The sequence below is a fragment of the Dicentrarchus labrax genome, unplaced genomic scaffold (genome assembly GCF_905237075.1).
Source record: "Dicentrarchus labrax unplaced genomic scaffold, dlabrax2021, whole genome shotgun sequence".
NCBI classification, from domain to species: Eukaryota; Metazoa; Chordata; class Actinopteri; family Moronidae; genus Dicentrarchus; species Dicentrarchus labrax.
Genome location: NW_026136701.1, coordinates 619,664 through 643,756, shown reverse-complemented (window position 1 = coordinate 643,756; position 24,093 = coordinate 619,664). Strand labels below are relative to the sequence as shown.

The 24,093-nt window shown below is 39.7% G+C and overlaps 2 protein-coding genes across 2 annotated transcripts in view; one reads left to right on the top strand and one right to left on the bottom strand.

Moving 5' to 3' along the window:
- Positions 1-24,093, top strand: part of si:ch211-207d6.2 (sickle tail protein homolog) — a 286,466-nt gene that overhangs the window by 228,855 nt on the left and 33,518 nt on the right. The gene's annotated exons all lie outside the window — the stretch shown is intronic.
- LOC127369657 (potassium voltage-gated channel subfamily H member 6-like) overlaps positions 202-24,093 on the bottom strand; it is a 61,361-nt gene continuing 37,469 nt past the window's right edge. Inside the window, exons 8-22 of the mRNA XM_051411227.1 lie at positions 18,765-18,937; positions 16,630-16,768; positions 15,523-15,660; positions 15,157-15,311; positions 14,600-14,841; positions 12,803-13,002; positions 9,806-9,893; positions 9,483-9,647; positions 9,270-9,391; positions 9,104-9,175; positions 5,353-5,452; positions 4,744-4,990; positions 1,542-2,098; positions 1,121-1,220; positions 202-589 (exon numbers count right to left, since the gene is read on the bottom strand). Coding sequence (XP_051267187.1) covers positions 1,876-2,098; positions 4,744-4,990; positions 5,353-5,452; positions 9,104-9,175; positions 9,270-9,391; positions 9,483-9,647; positions 9,806-9,893; positions 12,803-13,002; positions 14,600-14,841; positions 15,157-15,311; positions 15,523-15,660; positions 16,630-16,768; positions 18,765-18,937 — 2,064 coding nt within the window. The 3' untranslated portion in view covers positions 202-589; positions 1,121-1,220; positions 1,542-1,875. The remainder of the gene's footprint in view (positions 590-1,120; positions 1,221-1,541; positions 2,099-4,743; positions 4,991-5,352; positions 5,453-9,103; positions 9,176-9,269; positions 9,392-9,482; positions 9,648-9,805; positions 9,894-12,802; positions 13,003-14,599; positions 14,842-15,156; positions 15,312-15,522; positions 15,661-16,629; positions 16,769-18,764; positions 18,938-24,093) is intronic.

Sequence of the window (24,093 nt, the reverse complement as noted above, 5' to 3'; positions counted from 1 at the left end):
CATCTCAGCATGTTCTGTGGGAAACCATAGTGTCCAGCTATGTCAAACAAAATATTTGTGCCCAGGTCCTCAATCAGTGTTTATAGTTCTGCATCCACGTTTGAAGAAAAACTATAAAGCACATTTGAGCGGGTCATTGACTGCATCAAAGTTAACATGTTGATACCACTGATTAGTGGTTCAAAAGTTGTACTAATGGCCTTCAAGTTTCTACACCACACTGTACAAGTTGCATACTGAACCAGGTATGACTTCAAAACTATGTGTGATGTCACATGCTGGTAGGCCCTGCCCCTTATAATCACACAGCAGATGAAAGTGAAAACATCCTTCTAGTGTGCACATATATCAGCCATAACACTGTGAGCACTGACAAAATTAAATTGCAAACTAATAACACGGATTATCTGGTTATCACGGCTCCTGTCGGTGGGATATATTAGACAGCAAGTGAACTCAAAGATGATGTGTTAGAAGCAGGAAAAATGGGCAGCGTGAGGATTTGAGCGACTTTGACAAGGGCCAAATTGTGATGGTTAGACGACAGATGGGGTGTTCCCAGTCTGCAGTGGTCAGTACCTATTACCTACTATCAAAAGTGGTCAAGGAAAAAGAAGCGGTGAACCGGAGACAGGGTCAAGGCTCATTGATGCATGTGGCTCCCACGTCTGTGACTGCTATTACTACACTTAAGACATACAGCATCTGTTATGTTCATTCAAGGCTTTTCACTGACTTATTTATACTGTGTAATGAAAGACATTTGGAAACAAATAAACCATACTGATACAAGTTTTTTAATAACAATACTCAATGGATACACACCATAGCTACAGTATTTGTTTGGTATTGCTGTTTTTCCATTTTCAGGTTCCTTCATTATATTACACATTTAGTCTACACTATGCCTTCACAGATGTGACACACATACCTGTTTGGAGATTTGTGAGTCAGCTGCTGAGATGTACAAGTGGTAAATGGACCTGTATTTGTATAGCGCTTTTCTAGACTTCCGACCACTCACACCACTTTTACACTACGTGCCACATTCACCCTTTCACACATTGAACACACACAGCATCAGGCGCAATCTGGGGTTCAATATCTTGCTCAAGGATACTTCGACATGTGGCACCAGGAGCTGGGGATTGAACCAGCAACCTTCCGATTAGGGGACGACCCGCTCTGCCTCTGCACCACAGCCGTCCTGTTTATTAGACCTGTAAGTATGAAAAACAACTTTTATTGCACTGGATTGAATTGAAAATGGGGGATAAATGAGTTTGTCCATTGTTAATAAAATGTTATATGTACAAAACAAAGTTCAGGAATTGATGGGTAAGGAGAATAACTTACTTTGTTCAATCTCAAAATATCTAATACACAAACCTGAAGAAATGGCAGTGATTTAAAAAAGTGGGTTTGATCCATGAACTTGTGTTTTGGTCAGTTATTGTGATCAGTGTGTGGACTGGTTGAGTTGAGTGTTGACTCTTTGCATTGTAGTGACATACCAAATCCCTTCAACCCTGCTAACTTACTAGGTTTGAACCATATTGCAGAGTCAGGTAGTTGCTGTTGACGCTGGATCTCCTAGAGCTCACATGCTGTTCTGATTGGCTAGATGCTGCTTTTGTACTGGAATGAGCAGGTGAGAGGTTCAGCTGGCTGTTGTCTGATTGGTTGATTCCACTCACTGACTGATGGTGGGAGGACAGGGACTGTGTTGTGAAGGTGTTGGCTATAGGAGGTGTTTGCTGAGTTTGGAGGACTGGTCCTCACAATCTGTGACCAGATCCTGCTATGGAAGTGTGAATGGGTGAGGCAGGGATGAGAGGGGGTGAGGCAGTAAGATGGAGGACAGAGGAACTACAATCACGGGAGTTGAAGGGAATCTTGGTTTTCATTGGACTGTGGCTGCTGGGCGTTGGTGGTTGGTGAGTTGTGTGTGGGGGAAGCAGCATTGGGGGACAGGATGGCGGAGGAAGGTGCATTAGGTGTTGATGTCAGGGTGCTGTAGGAAGGTGGAATCATTGGTATCTGCCTCTGCAGCAGCTGCATGATGGTCCCAATGTCTGCTGACATACGAGACTCCAAGCTGGAAAACACACAACATAATGAGTTAAGTACAGGAGACATGCCAGACTGTGTCTACACAATAGACCTTTCTTGTGTTTGTAAACAGCAATGAAATATTTTGTGGGCGGAACCTAACTGGTGTCAGAAAGAGACAGTTCTGCAGTAGCTAGCGTTGTTAAGGTAATCGCAGGGCTTGCACAATCACAGGCATCAGCCAAAACAGTGACATGACATACAATAGACTGAATGCTGTAAAACAAAACATTTACATTAACACTAACACTATTAACGAGAGCTGTAACGAGAGCGGTAAGCGGAAAGGAGGGGGGCTTGCCGTTATAGTGAACAACAGATGGTGTAATCCTGGTCACATCACCATTAAAGAACAGCTCTGTAGCCCGGATGTCGAACTGCTGGCTGTTGGACTCCGTCCATACCATCTGCCTAGAGAGATCCCGCATGTCATCATCGTTGTCCTGTACATCCCTCCCTCTGCAAACCCAACATCTGCCTGCAGCACCATACACACCATCATCTCCAAACAACAGACTCAACACCCCAGTGCCCTCATCATCATGTCGGGAGACTTTAATCACGTCACCTTGGATAGAGTCCTGCCGACTTTGAAAACAGTATGTGAGCTGTCCTACCAGAGAGGAGAGGACCCTGGATCTGATGTATGCTAACATTAAGGATGCATACATCTCCTCTTCTCTCCCCCCTCTGGGCAGGTCAGATCACAACCTGGTTCACCTCAAACCCTGCTATGTGCCTCTGGTGAAGAGGAAGCCTACGACCACAAGGACTGTGAAGAGGTGGTCAGAGGAGGCCTATGAGGCACTGCAGGGCTGCTTTGAAGTAACCGACTGGCCTGCACTCTGTGAGCCCCACGGGGAAGACATTGATGGGCTCACAGAGTGCATCACTAAGGACATTAAGGCCATCCTGAATGACAAGACGAGGGCGTTCAGAGATGGCAACCGTGAGGAGGTGAGAAGAGTACAGGGGGTACTCAAACTCAAAATCAGGGAGGCTAAAGACAATTACAGGAGAAAGCTGGAGAATAAACTCCAGCGAAACAACATGAGGGATGTTTGGAGTGGCATGAGAACCATCACCGGGTTCCAGAAGACTGGTAGCATGGGGTTGGAGGGCCATGTGGACCAGGCCAATGAACTGAACCTATTTTTCAATAGGTTTGATACTGCGGCCCCTCCCCCACAAGACTCTGCTGCTGAGTCTACACTAATCTGGACAAGCCGGCGAGCACTGTGAGAGTCATGTTCTTTTGACTTCTGACGATGCTGAGGATGTTTTTATGAGTCTGTTGTGGCCAGTGTGATCTTCTTCACTGTCACATGCTGGGGCAGTGGGCTGAGGGTCGCAGACACTAACAGACTAAATAAACTGATCAAGAGGGCCGGTGATGTCGTGGGGGAGGAGCTGGACACCCTGACGACCGTGGCAGAGAGGAGGATGCTGTCCAGGCTTCAGTCCATCTTGGACAATGTCTCACACCCTCTCTACGACTCACTGGCCCAGCAGAGGAGCACCTTCAGCAGAAGACTCCTCTCACCCAGATGCACCACAGAGCGCCACAGGAAATCATTCCTGCCTGTGGTCATTAAACTATACAACGCCTCCCTCAGAGAGTCAGATATCCCCTGCCCCCCCGTAATCTGACTCAAACACGGACAATCATTTTTTGCACTTCTTGCACATTATTAAACTGTACATTTGATCTTCTATATATATATATATATATATATATATATAAATATATATTTATACATATATTTATACATATATATATATGTATAATATCTGGAGTTTGTATCTTTTATATATATATAGTTATATATATATTTATATTTTGTTCTTAATATATGTTGTTTGTATATGTGGAGTTTGTAACAAAAATAATTTCCCCCTGGGATTATTAAAGTATATGGAATTTGACCAAACATAATAAATAAAATAATTTCCAGTGAGTTTGATCAATCATAGTACCATGTATAAAATGTTGAGCCATATGTGACCAAAATACTATTGATTTTATTCTCACTGGGACAAGTTGCTTTTAAAAAAAAAAAAACCCCAAACTATTTATAATAGTTAATATTTTATATTGCAATTTTTACTTTCTCTAATAATTTCCTTGCAAACAAAAAAAAAGAATGCACTGCAATTTTTTTAAAAATTTCCATGATATCAGTCATTTAAGCCTGCAAAATCCTAGATGGACTGAATATAGATAGCTAAGCACTGTGGAAGTGCACCCACCATCTGCACCCAAAGTTTTACGCAACTACTTCGCTGGTATTGTGGTGTTTGACACCGATCAGCCATAACATTATGACCACCAGGTCACACTGCTGCTGGCTAACCTTAACGTGCCTGCACGCTAACATTATTGCTAGCAAAATAATCAGAATCAGAATCAGAAATACTTTAATAATCCCAGGGGGAAATTATTTTTGTTACAAACTCCAGATATACAAACAACATATATTAACAAAATATAAATATATATATAACTATATATATATATAGTTATATATATATATATATATATATATATATATATATATATATGCAATATAATGCTATATGCAAAGTCATCACCACTACTGATGAAGATCCTGATCAAGCCCTGTGACCCACCTGGTTATCTGTCGCTGCAGTGCTTCCAGCTTGTTCTCGAGTTTCACCTTCTGCCTCCGAGAGATAATGTTTAGAGAAGGACAGGAGGGAGGGTGGCACGAGGAGAGGGGATCAGGTAGCTGTTGGGAGGCAGGCTGAGGAGGAGGTGAGGGGAGGCCGTGGGAGCAGGGTACCTCCTGGTATATCTGCTTCTCTCGAGTCTCTGAGCCCCAGAAACTAAAGATGTTGGACACTCCTGAGAATGCATCTGGTTCACATACAGACACACAGTAAGACACATATAGCACGGGGTGGTATTGTTACACAAGGTTTTTTTGCTGTCTGATTTATCTCATGTGCCTTGAATATATCTTTACACCTGAAGACTTTCACAGAGGCTACTTGGTGCTGATGAATAAAAACAATGATGAATAAAAATGTTCTTTTATGGGTCAATTTACAGAACTTAACTCCTTACTGTTATCAACCTATTGCATACAAGACTTCTGAGTACTGAATTCCCTCAATATTTAAAAAAAAAAAAGTCTTGTTCCCTCCCCCAAGTGTTGAGTGGCAAGTCATCTCTGTGATCTATCTGTCCATATAAGCTGTTTGTGTCTGTGATGTTACCTGTATGAGTGGAAGAGAGCTTGTGTTTCCTCTGTGGTCTGCTGAATCCCTCACAATCAGAGTCTTCTCCATTTAGAAGACCTACAGCTTCATTGTTCACCTGCAGACAGGGAGGGAGAGTTTGTGAAAAATAGTGGTCCTTCAGGGATGTACAGTGTGACAGAGTATATACATTCAGTTTTATTATGCACAAATTTTAAATGTTTAAAAAAAACTGGGCATCAGAACTGCTTGTCAAACAGTTTAAAGGCTTTAGAAATTCCCTCCATGACACCTTTCTCTTACCATTCTTTCTTTGTAGCATTGACAATATATATAATGGACAAACCTTCTGGATCTGTAAAGTAAAGCCAATGCTTAAACTTGCATTCTTTCTAATGGGCAGCAGGGGGCAGCTCCATTGGGGCAGCTGTGGCTCAGAGATAGAGCAGGTCGTCCACTAATCGTCCACTAACCGTCCACTAATTCGGTCCCCGGCTCCTCTCGCTGCATGTTGTCGTCAAAGTGTCCTTGAGCAAGAACCACAAATTTCTCCCAATGCTGTGCATCGGTGTATAACTGTGTGTGAATGCTAAGTTTCCGTTGGGTTGACACCTTGCATGGCAGCCACTGCCATCAGTATATGAATGTGCGCGAATGGGTTGAATGTGGCATATAGTGTACAGCGCATTGAGTGGTCGAAAGACTAGAAAGGCGCTATATAAGTACAGTCCATTTACCATTTACCATTAGTTGCAAGTTAGTTGTGATTGACTAGCCATTCTCAGTGAGTCCGTCCAGCTCAACACACCAAACTCAGATCAAACTGTCAAACTAGGCAGAGCAAATCAAATATGAATCGAGATGCCTTTTCCAAGCCTTCAAAACGGTAATGCGCTGATGGGTGACATCCTGATATGTTTACACTTAAGAAGGTGAGAAAGATAACAGGGTTTGAACTTCTCTCACAAACTCTTTTTATTAAATTTTTAAATTTAAATTTTATTCCTAACACAACTATTCACATGTACAACGAAGCTGTGTTCCAAATTATTATGCAAATATGATTTCAACTAAAAAACTTTTGTTTTTTAATTAAAGTTTTGGTAAATGGCAAATGGACCTGTTCGGCGCCTTTCTAGTCTTCCGACCACTCAAAGCGCTTTTACACTATGTGAGACATTCACCCTTTCACACACATTCACTCAGTTATGGCAAAGTCCATCGAATAGAAACTAACATTCATATACATTCACACACACCGATGCTCTGCATCGAGAGCAATTCGACATGTGACACCAGGAGATCGAACCCACAACCTTCCGATTAAGGGACGACCCGCTCTGCCTCTGAGCCACTGCCGCCCGTTTTCAATTGTGCTGCTTCCCATGTTTAGATCACTGACATCAATCTCAGACAGGTTTGTCTTTATTAGTTTGCCAGGTGAGCCTAATTAATGGGAAACTACTTAAGGATGTTGTTCCACATTATTAAGCAAGTCACAGGTTTCATGCAATATAGGGGAAAAAAATATCTTTCTGCAGATGAAAAGCGTGAAATAGTGCAGTATCTTTCAATAGGTATGAAACCACACCATTTTACGAAATATTAAGGGAGATCATCATCCTATGAAAAGATTTGTGTCTGATTCAGAGCGCAGACGCTTCGTTCAGATAAAGGCGTGTTAAGGAAAGTTTCTGTAAGGCTAATTCATCGTATTAAGTGAGCAGCTGTGAAAAAGCCACTGATGAGTAGCAAACAGGTATTTGAAGCTGCTGGTGCCTCTGAAGTCCCAATATCGTCTCGACGCAGGATCCTCCAGAGGCTTGCTGATGTGCATAAAGCTGTATTTCGGCCACCCTTAAACAATGCCTACAAGGAGACATGATTGCAGTGGGCTCAAAAATACATGAAGACTAAAAGTTTTATTCACTGATGTATGCCATGCTACACTGGATGGTCCACATGGATGGAGTTCTGGATGGCCACCATGTCCCAACAAGGCTGCAACGTCAGCAAGGAGGTGGTGGAGGGATGTTTTGAGCTGGAATCATGGGAAGTGTAGGCCCCTTTAAGGTGCCTGAAGGTGTCAAGTGTCAAATGACCTCTGCAAAATATGTGGAGTTCCTAACTGCCCATTTCCTGCCGTGGTATAAAAAGAAGAACCGTGCCTTCCGGAGTAAAATCATTTTCATGTAAGACAACGCACCATCCCATGCTGCAACAAATACCATTGAGCTGCTGCTATGGGCATTAAGGGAGAAAAAATCACGGTGTGGCCACCATCATCTCCTGACCTCAACCCTATTGAGAACCTGTGGATCCTTAAAAGGAAGCTCTATGAGGGTGGGTGGCAGTTTACCTCAAAACAGCAGCTCTGGAAGGCAATTCTGGCATCCTCAAAGGAAATACAGGCAGAAACTGTACATGGACTTACATGTTCAATGGATGAGAGAGTTGTTAATGTGATATCAAAGAAGGGCTCCTATGCATAGACCGCGGAACCGGGGGGGCCAGGGGGGCCACGGCCCGGGTAACTTTTGTACTCTGAAAAACTATTTTATATGAATAAAAGCCTAAGTTGTATCTGTGTTTTTACGAGCCAAACAATACTAGTCACCACACACCTTCACTCACTCTCACCAACTGCTGCTGATAAAAAACTCCCACTGACTGCTGCATTTTGATTTGAAATTAGTGTGCATTGTTTATCAACTACGTCATGTGTGAGCGTCGTCGCAAGCTAACGGCGGGCACCTGCCAAACCGCTGGTTGCATTACCTGAGAAAATGAAGAGACAGAAGTCAATATCCGATTTTTTACAAGTAAACAGGCAAAACAAAATGAGAAAACTACTCCAGCTTCCACTGTGGCCTCAACAACAGACCCGGAGCGTCCATCTCCACCACGGACTCCGACGACCTGCCAAGCCGTGGCTAGCTGCTCTCCTCCGGCTTCAAGCCAAGCTACGGAGAGCCACTGTACAAGCGAGTGCTGAAATAGGCTTGGCCTGTTGTGTGTGAATGTTCATGTTTGTGTTCATGTTTGTGGGATCAGAGGGGTTAATCTGAGCAAGCATGTGTGCGTGTTCATCATGCATGTACTGTAGATGTGACTGTGTGGTGTCGGGATAAAAAAAAGTGCTCCGCAACGTTATTTAATACATCAGTAATATTGTTTCAATGCATATGCCCCCCCGCGTGATTTGAAATTATGGCCCCCCCTTGTTCAGATGTGTTCCGCGGTCCATGCTCCTATGTTAATATGTATCTCGATCTTTAAATATGTTTTTGATTTAAGTAGGTTTGATTTTAGAAAAATGATCCCCTCTAATGCAAAAAATACAACAGATTTCGGTTTTTAATCCTTTAGAAAGTAGTGTTGGGAAACTCTGTTTTGCATAATAATTTGGAACACTGCATTTTGAGTTATTTTGCAAAAAATGACAGTCATCATTGCTTTTTGGTGTTTAATTGTGTCCAGATTACAATATAATTGTTGAGGAATATAAAATCCTATTGACTGCCAATTATATCGACTATTTAGTAAGAAAAAGAACAAAAACAGTATATGCATAATAATTTGGAACACAGTATATGAATGTCTTCCAGGAGAGACTGAGTGCCCATTTTCCTATAAATTACTTGCCTTTACATTGTATTGTAAATTATTACTTGTCAAAACTAAACCTCAAGATATCTCCAGTGTAGTTTTCACAAGTCATAGTTTCTACCTGGTTTCAATAAATAGAGCTGTAACATGAGTACCATACATCTCTGAGATTGAAGGTAATCTCCAAGTTGGACCAAAAATTTTCACAAAATTCAGGGTACATGTCCAGAACCTGCAAACACAAATAACAGGAAATCAGCACAGTCAATACAATATATACCACTCAATAACATCGTTCACTTCCCCACCACTAAACCACGTGGTACCTCCAGCATATCCTCCCTGTATATCTTGTGTAGATCACAGTAGGTCAGAGCTCTGACATCAGCACTGGATTTTCCTGGCAGAGTATACAGGTTGATGGGCTCCCCAAAGATATCATTCTTCCCTGCGGGAGATGTGAATGTAGTCTTTATCCAAACATAGGAAACTTTATTGTGTTCATTTATTTATGCAAAAGGGCGCTTAGAAGCACCTACCCAGTATAGCTACCACCACGTCTCCTTTGAGGATCTCTATGGATCCTCTGGAGATGAAGTACAGAGCTGATATCAGGTCTCCAGCATGGACTAAGGTGTCACCAGGAGGAGCGTGAGTCGTCTTAAACCTCATGGCTAGTGCCCTCAGACAGCCCTTAGTGGATCCTAGACACCATAACAAATACATCGTGTTAGTCTAAATAAATAGAATTATGTACTACCCCACAGTTGTCCTTGAGTAAATATGCACCACTGTAAATGCGTCACATCTAACTATGTCCATAAAACATACATTTTTCATGTGTGATGTAAAATAGTATTACCTTTGAAAGCCTTACAGTTCTGCAGCAGTGTCCTGTTGAGGTGGAGACATATATCTGCCTGGAGACATTCGGGGAAACCTTTTAAAACCTGGAAGAGAATTATACAAATTACACACTCTTAATACCTTAGCTACAAGTAGCATGCAGGTATCAATTGATGTGACTCCTTTTTCAGTCCCTCCAGGACAGGGGCATTTCCAGACTTTTTGCCTGGTGTGGCACAAGTGGGGCATTGACTTATGCAGGGGTGGAATCAAGTATGTGTGTCAGCTTTCCATTCATTCCCAATTTATGCAGTTCCAATACAGTTTATGGACCCCAGGTGAAATACTGCATGGTTTTTGGCCCAAACTGCATGGGATTGGCATGAAGTTGGCATGTCTGCAAAGGGAACACATAGAACCAATCATTCAGATATCTTGAGGCCAAGGGTTCCCTTTGAAAATAGCCATGCCACTTTTTCCATCGCCAACATTGGAACGTTATTCAGCCCCCTTGCTGACATGCTAGCATTACATGGCACCACCTTATCAGAACCAGAACCAGAATCAGAATCAGAATCACTTTTAGGTATGTGTACACATACAAGGACTTTGACTCCAGTTTTACGTTGCTCTCAATGTACATACACAGATTAGCAGTATAAATAAACAGAACAAGTTCAACGAAAAAAGACATGAACTAAAATGTGAAGTTATACATATCTATAAACATTTGTAGACAGAGTTGTTACCAAGCTCCTCTCTTGTGGAACCAGCTTCCAGTTGTGGTTCGGGAGGCAGACACCCTCTCCACATTCAAGAGTAGGCTTAAGACATTCCTCTTTGATAAAGCTTATAGTTAGGGCTGGATCAGGTGAGTCCTGAACCATCCCTTAGTTATGCTGCTATAGGCCTAGACTATCGGGGGATTTCCCATGATGCACTGAGCTCCTCTCTTCCTCTCTCTCTCTTTCTGCACTCATTCATGTCCCATTAATGCATGTTTAATAACTTCACTTCTTCTCCGGAGTTCTTGTGCTTTCTCTTCTGCTTTCCTGGTGGAGCCTCCTGCCATGGTCCTGCTTGACTGCCATTGCTAATATCACTGAGATTATTGTTATTATTATTATTAATATTATTATTACTACAGTTACTATTATTTCTATTGTCACTGCTCATTGTCCCCCATCGTTGCTGTTGTCGTTGTCATCATCTTCTTCATGTTCATCATCATCAGTCACTACTATTTGTGTAGTTGTTGCTACTGTTATTGCTGTGCAACTGTCTGTCTGTCTGTCTGTCTGTCTGTCTGTCTGTCTGTCTGTCTCTCTCTCTTTCACCCCGACTGGTCGAGGCAGACGACCACCCACCTAGAGCCGAAGGATCTGTCCTAGGTTTCTGCCTTTTAACAGGCAGTTTTTCCTTGTCCCCGTCGCCAAGTGCTTGCTCATGGTGGTACTGTTGGGTCTCTGTAAATGTTATAAGGACTTCAGTCTGGACCTGCTCTATTTGAAAAGTGTCCTGAGATAACTTCTGAATTGGCGCTAGACAAATAAAATTGAATTGAATTGAATTGAATAGACAGTTGTAATGGAAAATGTTAATACACTATATGTAACCTCGTGCTTATGAACTACTGTGTGTGCAAAAATGTCTATCTGTTTCAAGGTTGCCCTCAGCACCTGGTAATTCTCCCACACGATAAAGACTAACAGTCAACCCGTGGTTACAATGTCTCTGTTATTGAGGGAGGAGAGGCTGAACCCGGTGGAGACTGGCTCCAGGCATCTCCTATGTATACAAGGTCATGATGTTTGTTAGCATATCTGGCTATTATCTACATTGTACCTCCTGTTTTGCTTCTCCAATAAATGAGGGTGCAGCCCTGAGAAGAGAGACCTTTTCATGCTGTCAAGCTGAGAGGCTCGCTCTGCGCAGAGCTACACCCGGGGAAAAAGACTGACTGACTGACTGACTGACTTTTAATTCTTGCATCTCACATGAATGGGCTGAATTGAATTTCCACCACACAGTAGACAATAGTGCAATGGTGCAGAGTGCAAAGGATGCTGAAATAAATATTTTACGTGCAGGTATCTTTATGTACATGAGGTAGGTGGATATAACAGTATATACAGTATGCAAAGAAACTGAATTTTCAGCGATGGAAAATAAGTAATAATTCATTCAGAGTCCTAGGGTTATTGTACAGGGCAGTTAGCTTTTGGTCAGAATGATGGCCTGTAGAAACTGTTTCTGAAACTGAAACTGTAGTTAGTTTAAGTGTTTACAGTGGCAGTTGATATGGTAACTAGCTGATAAAAACATATATGTTAAAACTGTATCTTCTTGCTCCAACACTAATTTGACTTCTTGTTGATTAGGAGTATAGGACAAAAATGAGCTGCTGGGCACCTATTAACCCCTGCATTTTTCCTCTCACTCCCTGTGAATTGTATTGTTATTCTGCTATTTTATAATGTTGAGTTATGTGATGATATATGATTAAATACACAAATTCATTTAGGAATATGCACTGTTGACAAAAATAATTTGGGTAAGTTATTTCGATAAGTACTCAATACTACTACTACTACTACTTATAATAATAATACTAATAATAACAATAATAACAACAACAACAACAACAACAAAATAATAATAATAATAGTATAATTTATATATTTTATTATTGAGCACATAAAATGATACCTACTAAGAAGCTCATTTATAAAAGTATGATTTCAAAGTGAATTTCAAAGCAAATACAAACTTAATAGATATAGTGCTTATAGTCCATATTCCTAAACAAAACTACAATTCATTCAGTTGAATCCTTTTTGACCATTTCCCCCAAAATCAATTGCATAATTTTAGTAGCTTTGAAATCTTAAGCAGAATGCTAGCTTACTCTGTTTAGCTAGCAAACAAGCATAAACTGTCTAAACACAAAAACCATGGTGCAGTTAAGAGGTGAGGACTTCCAATATGGCTGACAGTGTTAGATCATACTCACAGCATTCATATCTATCCCATTAGTGTATGACCATGCATGTTGGAAGTAATCCTCCAGCCGCTGTCTCAGAGGGTTAGGGATCTGGTGGAAGCGGATGAACTCTCGAACTCTCATCATCTGGGCATGGTAGCGTGCCGTACCAGAGTATAGCCGCTGGATAATGGCTGACACATTACCAAAGATACTGGCATACATCAGAGCTGGAGGAGGGACAGGAACAGTTTAGTTATTGGTCTAAGGCAGTGGTTCCCAACCTGGGGGACAGAACACCCACTAGGGGTTGCAAAAACTTCATGAGAGGTTGGGAGAACTTCTGGATTTATTTATTTAATATACACAGTAGGCCTATCTGATATATTTCAGTATGTAGTTAATTTCTGTGTAGAAAAGTAAATGTAAAGTTAATTGGCTAAGAGAACAATGGCCATGTGTCAGGGACAAGAAAACACTGAATTTGTCAAAAATGAAGCCTAGTAAGTATGTATGATTGTTAAAAATAGTTTTTTAAAAAGTACATAATACAGACAGAGAATTGTACAAAATGTTCCCTAAATGTGTGTATGAATGATTAGTGTCCGTTCTGGTGAGCAGTTGGCACCTTTCATGGCAGCCACTGCCATCAGTGTATGAATGTGTGTGAATGGGTGAGTGTGGCATGTAGTGTACAGCGCATTGAGTGGTCGAAAGACTAAGAAAAGCGCTATATAATTACAGTCCATTTATTATTTAAATCACTGCTTTTACACAAAGTTCTTGCAGTTACTGAGTTCACTATTTGGGTTAATTTTACAGTTTTGAATATAATATGAAATATTCATAAAATGTGTCACTTAGTCAGGGGTTGTCAGTTTACTAAATGGTAGAAAAGGGTCCCTTGGGGAAATGGTTGTGAACACAATACAAAGCAAACAGGCATTGCAGCACCATTAAAAAGCTCATGATAACAAATGTTATAAAAGATGTGAGCAGGGACGTCAAAAAGGTTGAGAAAAAGGGGAAAGCTTTGCTTCGTGGCCCAGAGGAGGGCCCGTTCACTGGACCTTTTCCGTGGGTGGGCTTGGATGTGAGATATAATCTCTTATCTGTGCACATTCAAAATGATCGGTACACACACATCAACAGTGTCTGAGGTCCAGATTTATTAAGACAATAGTGTAATGCAAACATGCACTGCAGTCAGAATTTGGTCTGGCTGTTTCTATTATTACTGTTCCTCCCTGGAATATTTAAAACCAATCCACTCACCAAAGAGAATATCTGCTGTGTTATGCGTTGTGTTAAATATAATTTGTAACACATCATAACATGATTTTTTTTTTTTTAGCTGACCTTGAAACAGAACCTTAACCAGAGCTGATCCTCATGTTAGGTCAGTGGCAAACACTGACCGTGTCTTTTTTCTTTTGAAGGATTTAAGAAGGAAATGTTACAATAGAATACATCTACACTAAGCAATGTAAATGTTTAAATGCTGTTTTGTGTAAATACAATTTGCCTATACACTTGCAGTCTAGCAGCAGTTTTTAGTGATCGCTGCCAATTTGAACATAAAACACAAAACACAAAAAAACATCTAAATCTCTTCTTCTTTGTCTTCTATTCAGTTGGCAAACAACAAAACTGACTTCTTCTTTAATTGTGACATGGTCTCACAAAATCCACATAAATCCATTTTGACAACAGCTGAGCGTAATATTCGACTATATCGAAATTTAAAATGACAGACCACTAAAAAACTCTTCTGTAAGTTTTTCTGACATGGCCAAAAGCCCCAACAGTTTTTTTTGTAGAACTCACCGCCAATAAGCATGACACAGATGGAGAAGATCTTCTCAGAGTTGGTGTTTGGGGAGACGTTCCCGAAGCCTACACTGGTCAGACTACTGAAGGTGAAGTACAGAGCTGTGACATATTTATCTCTAATGGAAGGACCCGACTCGATGATAGAGTCATTGTATGGCTTCCCCAGCTGCTCGCCCAGATTGTCCAACCAGCCAATCCCAGCTGAGGTTGACCTCTCTACATTACCTATGGCATACCTAGGAAAGAAGACAAACACCTAAAATACATTGTATAAATGTGTGTGTAAATGGGTGAACGTGACGTATAGTGTGCTTTAAGTGGTCGAAAGACTAGAAAGGCGCTATATAAGTGTAGTCTATTTACCATCTGCTGCTGCTACTATTTGTGTTATCTGTTGTTGTGGATTCTTACTGTTTATTTATTATTTTCCTACTCTTGCTGCAACATTGGAATTTCCCCTTTGTGAGACAAATAAAGGAATATCTTATCTTATCTTATCTTAGTTAATACAGTCAGCAAATACTGCAGAAGTATAAAGTAGAGTAATATACCAGATGCAGGCCAGCCAGTGGGCAATAAGAGCAAAGGTGCACATGAGGAGGAAGAGGACAGCTGCACCGTACTCTGAGTACCGATCCAACTTCCTGGCAACACGAACCAATCGCAATAACCGAGCTGTCTTCAGTAAGCCAATCAGTGTGGTGGTCTGTTAGGAAGAGGAGACGGAGAGCAGCAATATGACCAAGTGCTTGAATCAAATGAGTGAAAAACAATATAATATGTCTTCAGAGTCTCTTTGGCCTCCAGCTGTTCTTTCTCCTCTTTCTCTCTTGCCCTCGTTTTCCTACAATCCCAGTTTTTACCTAAAACTCTATCTCTCACTCCACCCTGATCTTCTTTCCCTCCCTCCTCCCTACCTCTCCTTCTCCACCTCCCCTAACCACCTCCTCTCCTGAGCGGTAGATGAGGAGATCAAAGGGAATGGCTGCCACCATGTCGATGAGGAACCACCCTTTGAAGTAGTGGACTGCAATGCGAGAAGACTGGCTCACCACCTGAGGAGACAAAACACAATAACTTTAATAACTGCACTGCAATAACTGTTCCATATGTATGATTCAGAATAATTTTACATATTACTTTTATGTAGGCTATTAATCACTTTTTAATGAGTGAAATGGTTTGTAACATAACTAATAAGTAATACAATGAGACCTTCCCTGACTTTCTGTTGCCTTTGGACTGATTTATGGAAGCCCATTTCTGCCAATATGACAGGAAAAAAGGTTTCTATAAATCGTTATGAGAAACTTTCTCAAAATATTGACTTAACATCTCAAAATAATGATAGTATCAAGTATCAGATACTAAGTCAAAATATTGAGAACGTTTCAAATTATTTTGAGAACTAAATAATTTTTTTGAGAAACTAAGTCAAATTACTGAGAAGGTTTTTCATTATTGTTGGAAACATTTGTGATAATGTAAGTACGCAACTCAACAACATTAGAACATAGGTATAGTGTTTACAGAAATGTAATGCTGAAACTTTACATAAAGTATAGCTTTCAAAAGGGAAAGGAATGGAGGCACCCGGTTAGCTCAGTGGGCAGAGCTGGTGACCCATGTACCAAGGCTGAGTCCTTGCTGCAGCGGCCCAGGGTTCAAGTACGACCTGCAGCCCTCTGCTGAGTCCCATCCCCCCCCCTCTCTGCCCCCCTCCCCCCGTCTGTCCTCAGCTCTCCTATCAAATAAAGGCAATAAAAGCCAAAATAAATACTTAAAAAAAAAAAAAAAAAAGGGGGAAAGGAATGAATGAATGAAACCACTTTCCTTCCTTTTCCTTCAACTGAACTTCGTGGTTGCAGTTTAAATCTAGATAATTGCTATTTCTGCATCCACAGCTGACAGCACACGTTGGAGTTTCTTATATTTTAAATGAGCCAGTGATTCAATGGATTAATTAATTAGGCGCTCTTACTAGATCAGTTTGTTATTCAGTTTAGACAATCAGATAAGCTCACCTCATCATTGGAGTTAACATATGTCGTTCTGAAGTTAATGATGATGTCAACGATGAACATGATGTCCACTATAAGATCCACCACGTTGAGGGGCGAACAGGAGTAACCACAGGTTTGCATGGCTGCTTCCTCCTGCTCACTGAAGGAAAATCAATAAATGAATTAATGGGTTTTGTTCTGAGAAACATTCAGTGAAAAAAAAAACTAAAAAACATGGCAGAGACAAAGACAACACAGACATTCAAAGCAAAGACATTTTTAAGGATATTTTTAGCTATTTTGCTTCCATAACATCTTCTTTCAGACTAGTGGAAAGAAAACACCCAAAATATACATTTAGGTGTTTATTTTACTACACTTTATCTATACTCTGAGCCAGAAATCTCCACTTCAGTAGCAGTTACATAAACCAATCCTTCCAGTTTTATTGATTTTTTTATTTATCTATATTGTGAAGGTTTTTACAGAGGGGTTTGTTCATATATCATTCATAGCCTAATTTTTAGCACATTTTATTCCTAAAAACATGGTAGTTCCAACATTTTTCAGTAAGGGGGTCCTTTTCTATCATTGAGTAAACTGACTAAGTGACATATGTTATGGATATTTCATATTATATTAAATGCATAAGAACAGTACAGAGCCACTAAGATAAAACTGTACAATGAACTGAACAGTGAACAATAACAATAACTGCAGGATATTTGTCTAAAAAAAACATTTGGTGAATATTGAGATGTTTTATCCTGCCTGATGCTATTGTTCTGATAGCTCTTTGTTGTTTTAACTGTGTACTTTGCTAATGCAGGACAAGGCTATTTGTCAGATAGTGAAAGTTCTGTGAATATAGCTTGTGTTGAGGTCATACTACTTTTTATATTTTTAAAGTTTTCTTACACCCCTTAAAATTACAAAGGCCTTTTGACCCCTACTGAAGCTTTGGTGACCCCTAGTGGAGGTTCCAACCCCCCGGTCGGGAAGTCCCACTCTGTCAAAAACTCGCTTTATCCAATGTTCAAATTCCTGTTCTGGAAATGTATGAGAAATAGCCAGTTTGTACGTAGAAAATGTCTCATTTGCATATTTAAACATACAATTTCAGAAACCCTATAACACACAAAAAAATATTTTCTTAATGTAAGTAATCATCTGATGAACTTACCCCCAGCATTGACACATGTCATTGCAGGTTTAAACTGCAGATTAGAGCTATTCTGTTAGAAAAGTTCATGTTTCCTGAGGATGGCACTACAGGAAATGTCAGGAATTAATCAATTCTCTGATGACCATACATATCCATCCACTTCATGTCCCATGCATATTGGTCTCACTGAACTGAATGTTAAACATTTCCTTCTACTCACAATAGCAAACAGTACACTGTTAACCACCCACTTCTTGATTTGTTATAGCACGCACTAGAGACACAAAATCTGTTTACTGTGGGTCAGAGGTAGAGTGGGTCGTCCACTAACTGGAAGGAACCCAAAATTGCTCCCGATGCTGTGCATTGGTGTATGAGTGTGCGTGAATGATTAGTTTCCGTTCTGGTGAGCAGAAAGGTGGCACCTTGCATGGCAGCCACTACCATCAGTGTATGAATGTGCGCGAATGGGGTGAGTGTGGCATGTAGTGTACTACTGAGTAGTCGAAAGACTATAAAGGCGCTATAGAAGCACAGGCCATTTACCATTTACTCATTGTGTTGTCCCAGTCAACATATGTGTGTGTGTCTAGGATTGCCCAGTTCATTCTTAAATTATGGCTGTTTTGAAGTCACAATGACCTTTGAACTTTGAGGCAAAAATGTCAACAATTCAGTGTCCGACCAACTGTGAAATATGGTCACAATCTCCCCTTCTGTGAGTGATGGTGTTAAATAACGGAGAAAAAGTGGTTTTCCAGGTCATTATGATGTCACATGATCACTTCATTGTTCATCCCATTAAACATGATTGACAGTATCAATTCTTGAGCTATGACTATGAAAAATTCTGATATTTTGCTCATAAACTTTGGAAAATTTGGAAGGAAAAGAGTGTCATGGTCTTCATCAGCCCTGTAGCAGTTTAGAGGGCAAACTTACATACATAATCAAACAGGTCAGGTGAGCATCAGTGTGAATTTCCACTAACCTTAGTAGAAATGTAGCAGAATATGGAGTAAATATGGCTGTATAAATCACTAAGAGCAGAATGACCCAGTCCCACACAGCTTTGAATGGACTGTAGTGAAGGATGGTCCACTTCTGGATCCTGGGGGTCTGCAGCTTATACTCTGGTAATACATCAGCACCCAGAGACAGCACCTGGAGGAGAGACAGAGAGAGACAGAGGGAGAGAGAGAGAGAGAGAGAGAGAGAGAGAGAGAGAGAGAGAGAGAGAGAGAGAGAGAGAGACCAAACAGCACGAGGCATAGTTTAGGACAACATAGCAACAAAAACCCAGTCAGATTCCTATTGTACACATACTTGGCCAATAAAGCTGATTCTGTAGTAAGTGAAAAAGGAAACATTGGCCTACAACACTTGTTGAACACCTGAAAATTGTCAAGTAAAAAATAAAACACAGGCAATACAAATAATTTCATTTTATTTTCATATATTTTGTATTCTGATGCATTTTTCAATGACCAGATTTATCACACTTATTTTTTATTTTTTAAATTAAATTTTTTGTCCGGACTGCAAGATTGCGGTGACCAGAGCTGACCACTCTGAGCTTCACAATAGCTCTTCAGAAACCTATGGGTGTCATCACAGAGACTGCGTCCATTTTTAATTATATAGTATGTTTATGAACAGTCTTCTGTTTCTGTTTGTGGATCACCATCAATGAAATAATATTATGCTGATACAATATGAGAAAATATCTAATAAATCACAGTATGTTGAATCTTTTTATATACTAACTGCTTAAACAGTACTACAATTAACATTTACATACTACAATAACTAACTACTATAGGTTGGAATTAATAGGGATAGAGATAATCTATGATACAACTGTGATTACTTGATAAACCATGAAGAACATTTTTAAAAATTCCACACATGGTTCACAGAGGCCCAATACTATTCGGGAATGCACACCGACACATGAATAATCTAAAACAGATTTACCTGTTCCTCTAGGATGTCGCATTGGGATTGTTGCATCCTAAAATGCCTGACTTTATGGCAGCTTTTTTAAGATCTTGTGATGCATCTTGCAATGTTTTTAGGCATTAGGCAGAGAAAGTGAAAATTGCTAAATTAGTTGCATTTTTTCTTGTATTTAAAAATTAAAAAATAAATAAAAAACTCCTGTGTGGCTCAAAAGTTACAGGCCAAGATGTAAAGTTTGTTGTTATAGTGCCACCATCTGGGAGAAAAACAAACTAAATTCTGCACTGTACTTGGGTCCTCAGTACTATCTCCATTAAAGAGTTCGGTCTAGACCTGCTCTATTTGAAAAGTGTCCTGAGATAACTTCTGTTATGAATTGGCGCTATACAAATAAAATTGAATTGAATTGAATTGAACTGAATTGAAGTTTAGATGAACCGTTGTTGAGAAACCAGACATACATAACGAGATTCCTTCTTTTGTAGTTTGATGGGCTGATAATATATAGTCTATATAAATTCAACTTGAAATTGTACAATTATAAACCACTATATTACCACTATACAAAAACAGGCTTTATAGTTGACACATTGGTAAGCCATTTGGACCAATTTTCATTAAAGATATCAACTTGAGTTCTTGGTTTGAATGTAAATCAGCCATAACATGAAGTGAATAACACTGATTATCTGGTTATTGTCATCTGGGTTGGATACATTAGGCAGCAAGTGAACATTTTGTCCTCAAAGTTGATGTGTTAGAAGCAGGAAAAATGGGCAGCATGAGGATTTAAGGCAAGGCTATCAGTCCCACATTCTCTCTCTCTCTCTTTTTGTCTCTCTCCATGAATATTGTGCCAGTCCATCTTGTAGATAGATATTTCACATATGGATTAAAGGTCCAGTGTGAAACATTGGGGGGGATCTACTGGGAGGATCTACTGGCCAAAATGGAATATAATATTCATAGGTATGTTTTTATTAGTGTATAATCAACTGAAAATGAGAATTGTTGTATTTTTCGTTACCTTACAATGAAACGTTTTTATCTACAGAGGGGGTGGGCCCTCTTCTACAGAGTCCGCTACTGTAGAAACACGGCAGTCCATGTTTCTACAGTAACCCAGAACGGACAAACCAAACACTGGCTCTAGATAGGCCTTTTTTTTGGCAAGTTTCATGGTCATTATATAAAAGACAATATAAAATGTAATTCATTCTGTTCTCCACCTCATTTAGCTCAGAATATTTTATCCTTTTGTATCTTTCTGGTTCAGTGGTTCACTGCAGAGCCTCAAGCTTCCATATGTGCCCTCCTAATTATAGCTAACAGCCTCTCTAATCAACAACACACTGACGTTGAAACAGTGTTGAAGGCGATCACCTGCGTTGTTTCCACAATGACATCATTATCTCTGACCTCTCTCCAGAGAAATGCTACCAAAGATGAATGATCAAACCATTAGCAATCCATGAAACAGTTCCGTGCTCACAGCAGCTCAGTGGACTTTTAAAGCCCTCACAGATTAAACTGCTTGCTGAAACATCTCATCAAGGCTTTATCCCGGATGACTGTGATCAGGAAGAGGAACGAACGGAATGAGGCGGAAGTAGAGAAAAATATTAAGACAAAAATAAAGAGAAAAATTACGCGTAAAAAATAAAAGGCCCAGCTGATTAGTTTAAACTAAAGAAATATGAATGTAAAATCTAATTTCACACCATGTTTTATTGTATTTTTATTCACCATATTACAAGGGCAGTAGGTACAAGAAAATACTAGCCTTTATTTGGTGTCCCACTGATAAACACCTAGACTGTGAAAGAGTCCTACTGTAGTATTCAATTATCCTTATACAGAATCAGAGGACATCAGTGTTGTCATCAAAATGCTCCTGGCCAGGGCAAATTAACTATAGGGTTATCAGCAGTTGCCTCCTTAATCATTAGGTCCAGAATCTGCTCTGAGTTAAGGAGATCAAACGTAACGTTTGTACAAAATACAGTTTATCTTTATGGATTATTGATTCTGAATTGACAAGTAGTCTGTCGACAAATGACACGCTTTAGCTTGTGTTTCTACCTGCCCAACCTTGCCGCAGGTAGATATGTTTCTCAAGAGTTGTTGGAGACCAAAGCAGCTAAGAAACTCAATCCAAATCCAAATGAACACTGAAAAAACTGATTCTGACCCTTGTAAGTGTTCCATAATTTACATTTTTTTAATGTGTTATTGAATCCTACTCATGTTTACAAATTAACTTTGAAATGTACTGCCCTTGTTTTAAACAAGTTAGTAGTAGTTCAATTAAAATTTGAAAAAAATGTGCACAGTTTATTCTAATTTAGGCTTAGGGTTAGGGTTAGTTAGTGACAAAAGTGTGGCACACACTGCAGCAGCAATTTCTGTTCTGAAAAGGGTCTCATGTCTTTTATCTGTATTTGCCAGGAATGGATTTCAGAAAAGAAAAATAACTATGGGATTGTGCTTAATGAGGAAACAACTTGATGGTACAAAACCTTTACCATTAACTTTCCTTCAAAATTTAACCATGCAAAGGCTTCAAAACAAGTTTAGTCATCTAACTAACTAGCAGCAGTTATGCAGATGGCCGACAAGCAAAGCACAACCACTCAGACCAGTAAAGTGGTAGGATAATGTTGGTTTAGCTTGCAGGTTCAAGTTTTTTGCATTGTTTTACTTCTAAACACTCAGACTGACTATGTTTGACACTGCATTTATTGCTTTAATGTAGAAAAGGTGGAATATGAAATATTCAATGATTCTGCAGCAAATACCAGCAACCTTACTTATTAATGTTAAGTTTCTGTTGAAGCTACTAACGCAGTTTGTGTTCTGTGCAAAGTCTCAGCATAAATGGCAGACTAGAACCCAAAAGCCTGACACAGAGGAATCAGTGTCAAGGAATGAAACTGGACCGATACTGAGGGAGTCGTGAGTGAATAAGATGCAAGTGAGGAAAAGGGTAGGGAAAACCAGGTCAGGGGAATGAGGTGATTGCAGGGGTAGCAGGAGTAGTGAGTGAGTGTTAGTAATATGACATGGGGAAAAAAAGCCGAGCTCAGTTATACTGTCTCAAAATGTACTTTGTTGTAGTGGTAGTGGATCATGGACTGCATTGTGAAAAGCTTTTTCTGTGTCTGTAAAGTGCAGTTAAAAATTGCCATAAAGTATGAGCTGACACAATATAAATAACTTTGCACAATTGTAAAAACATATTATTCTTAGACATTGTACGGAGTTTATATTTATGTATTGTTGTACAAATAATGGTAATTAGTTTAAGAAACCAAATCTCTGTAACTCTTATTTAATTCTCCACACATTCACACAATTTCCATAAACCTTATTCTCCTCGTCCTTTTTCATAAAATTCCCTGTCTGCCTGTAACATCGACTAAAGGTTTGAAAGCATTTATTTCTGATGTAATTTCTAAATGCTCTAAAATAATTAAGAATTGCTTAACAGATAAATATCCCACAAGAAACAGTGAATAAATAAACAAGTTGACAGATAAAATAATTATTCCAAAGAATGAATTCCATGTCTGTCTGTCCACTCCTGCCATCTTAATCTGACATTTGTTGGGTATTTTCAATAGTAATAATAAAGTATGAATGAGTATTCTCACAAATTTGTTTTTAGTGAGAGGATTTTGCTCAACATGTTCTGTGCTGAGACAAGTTAGTAAATATTTTACAATTACCTTATTTTCTTCAACATGCTCACCATTTATCTTTCAAATTCCCACTGCATTTTTATTTCTATTGCAGGATTTTCTCATCTGATCTACTGTATCTGACTTTGGTGTGATGTGGTAGAACCTGTGGTAGATGAATGTTTTAGATGGGGTAGTAAATGTGTTAGTTTGTTTAGGGGTTAGTGATTTTATGGTAGGGGGTGACTGGTAAGAATCTGGTCACAGTCACAGGGGCAGATCAAAGGACCATTCATGTTGCTGACCTAAAGCCTTCACATGCGATTTACAGCAGTACTGTTAATAGGATACCAGATGTGTTTTTGGTTGGAGTACTGAAAGGTATATAAGGGAGAGCATTCTGGAAGTATAGAGATAACATCTAGGCTGAGGCCTTCTCTCCATGCTGAATGAATAAAGGGACTTGATTCATCACACTGGGTTCGTAATTCTTCAGAGAACTAGCAACTGTCAATATTGTGGAAGAATTTCTCCTACACACCTTTGGAGACATCATATTTTTGCTCTTATGTGTGTTTAGTGCATAACACTCTTCACAACTAAACTAATCATAGTAGTTCAATTCAATTCAATTTTATTTTATTTGTATAGCGCCAATTCATAACAGAAGTTATCTCA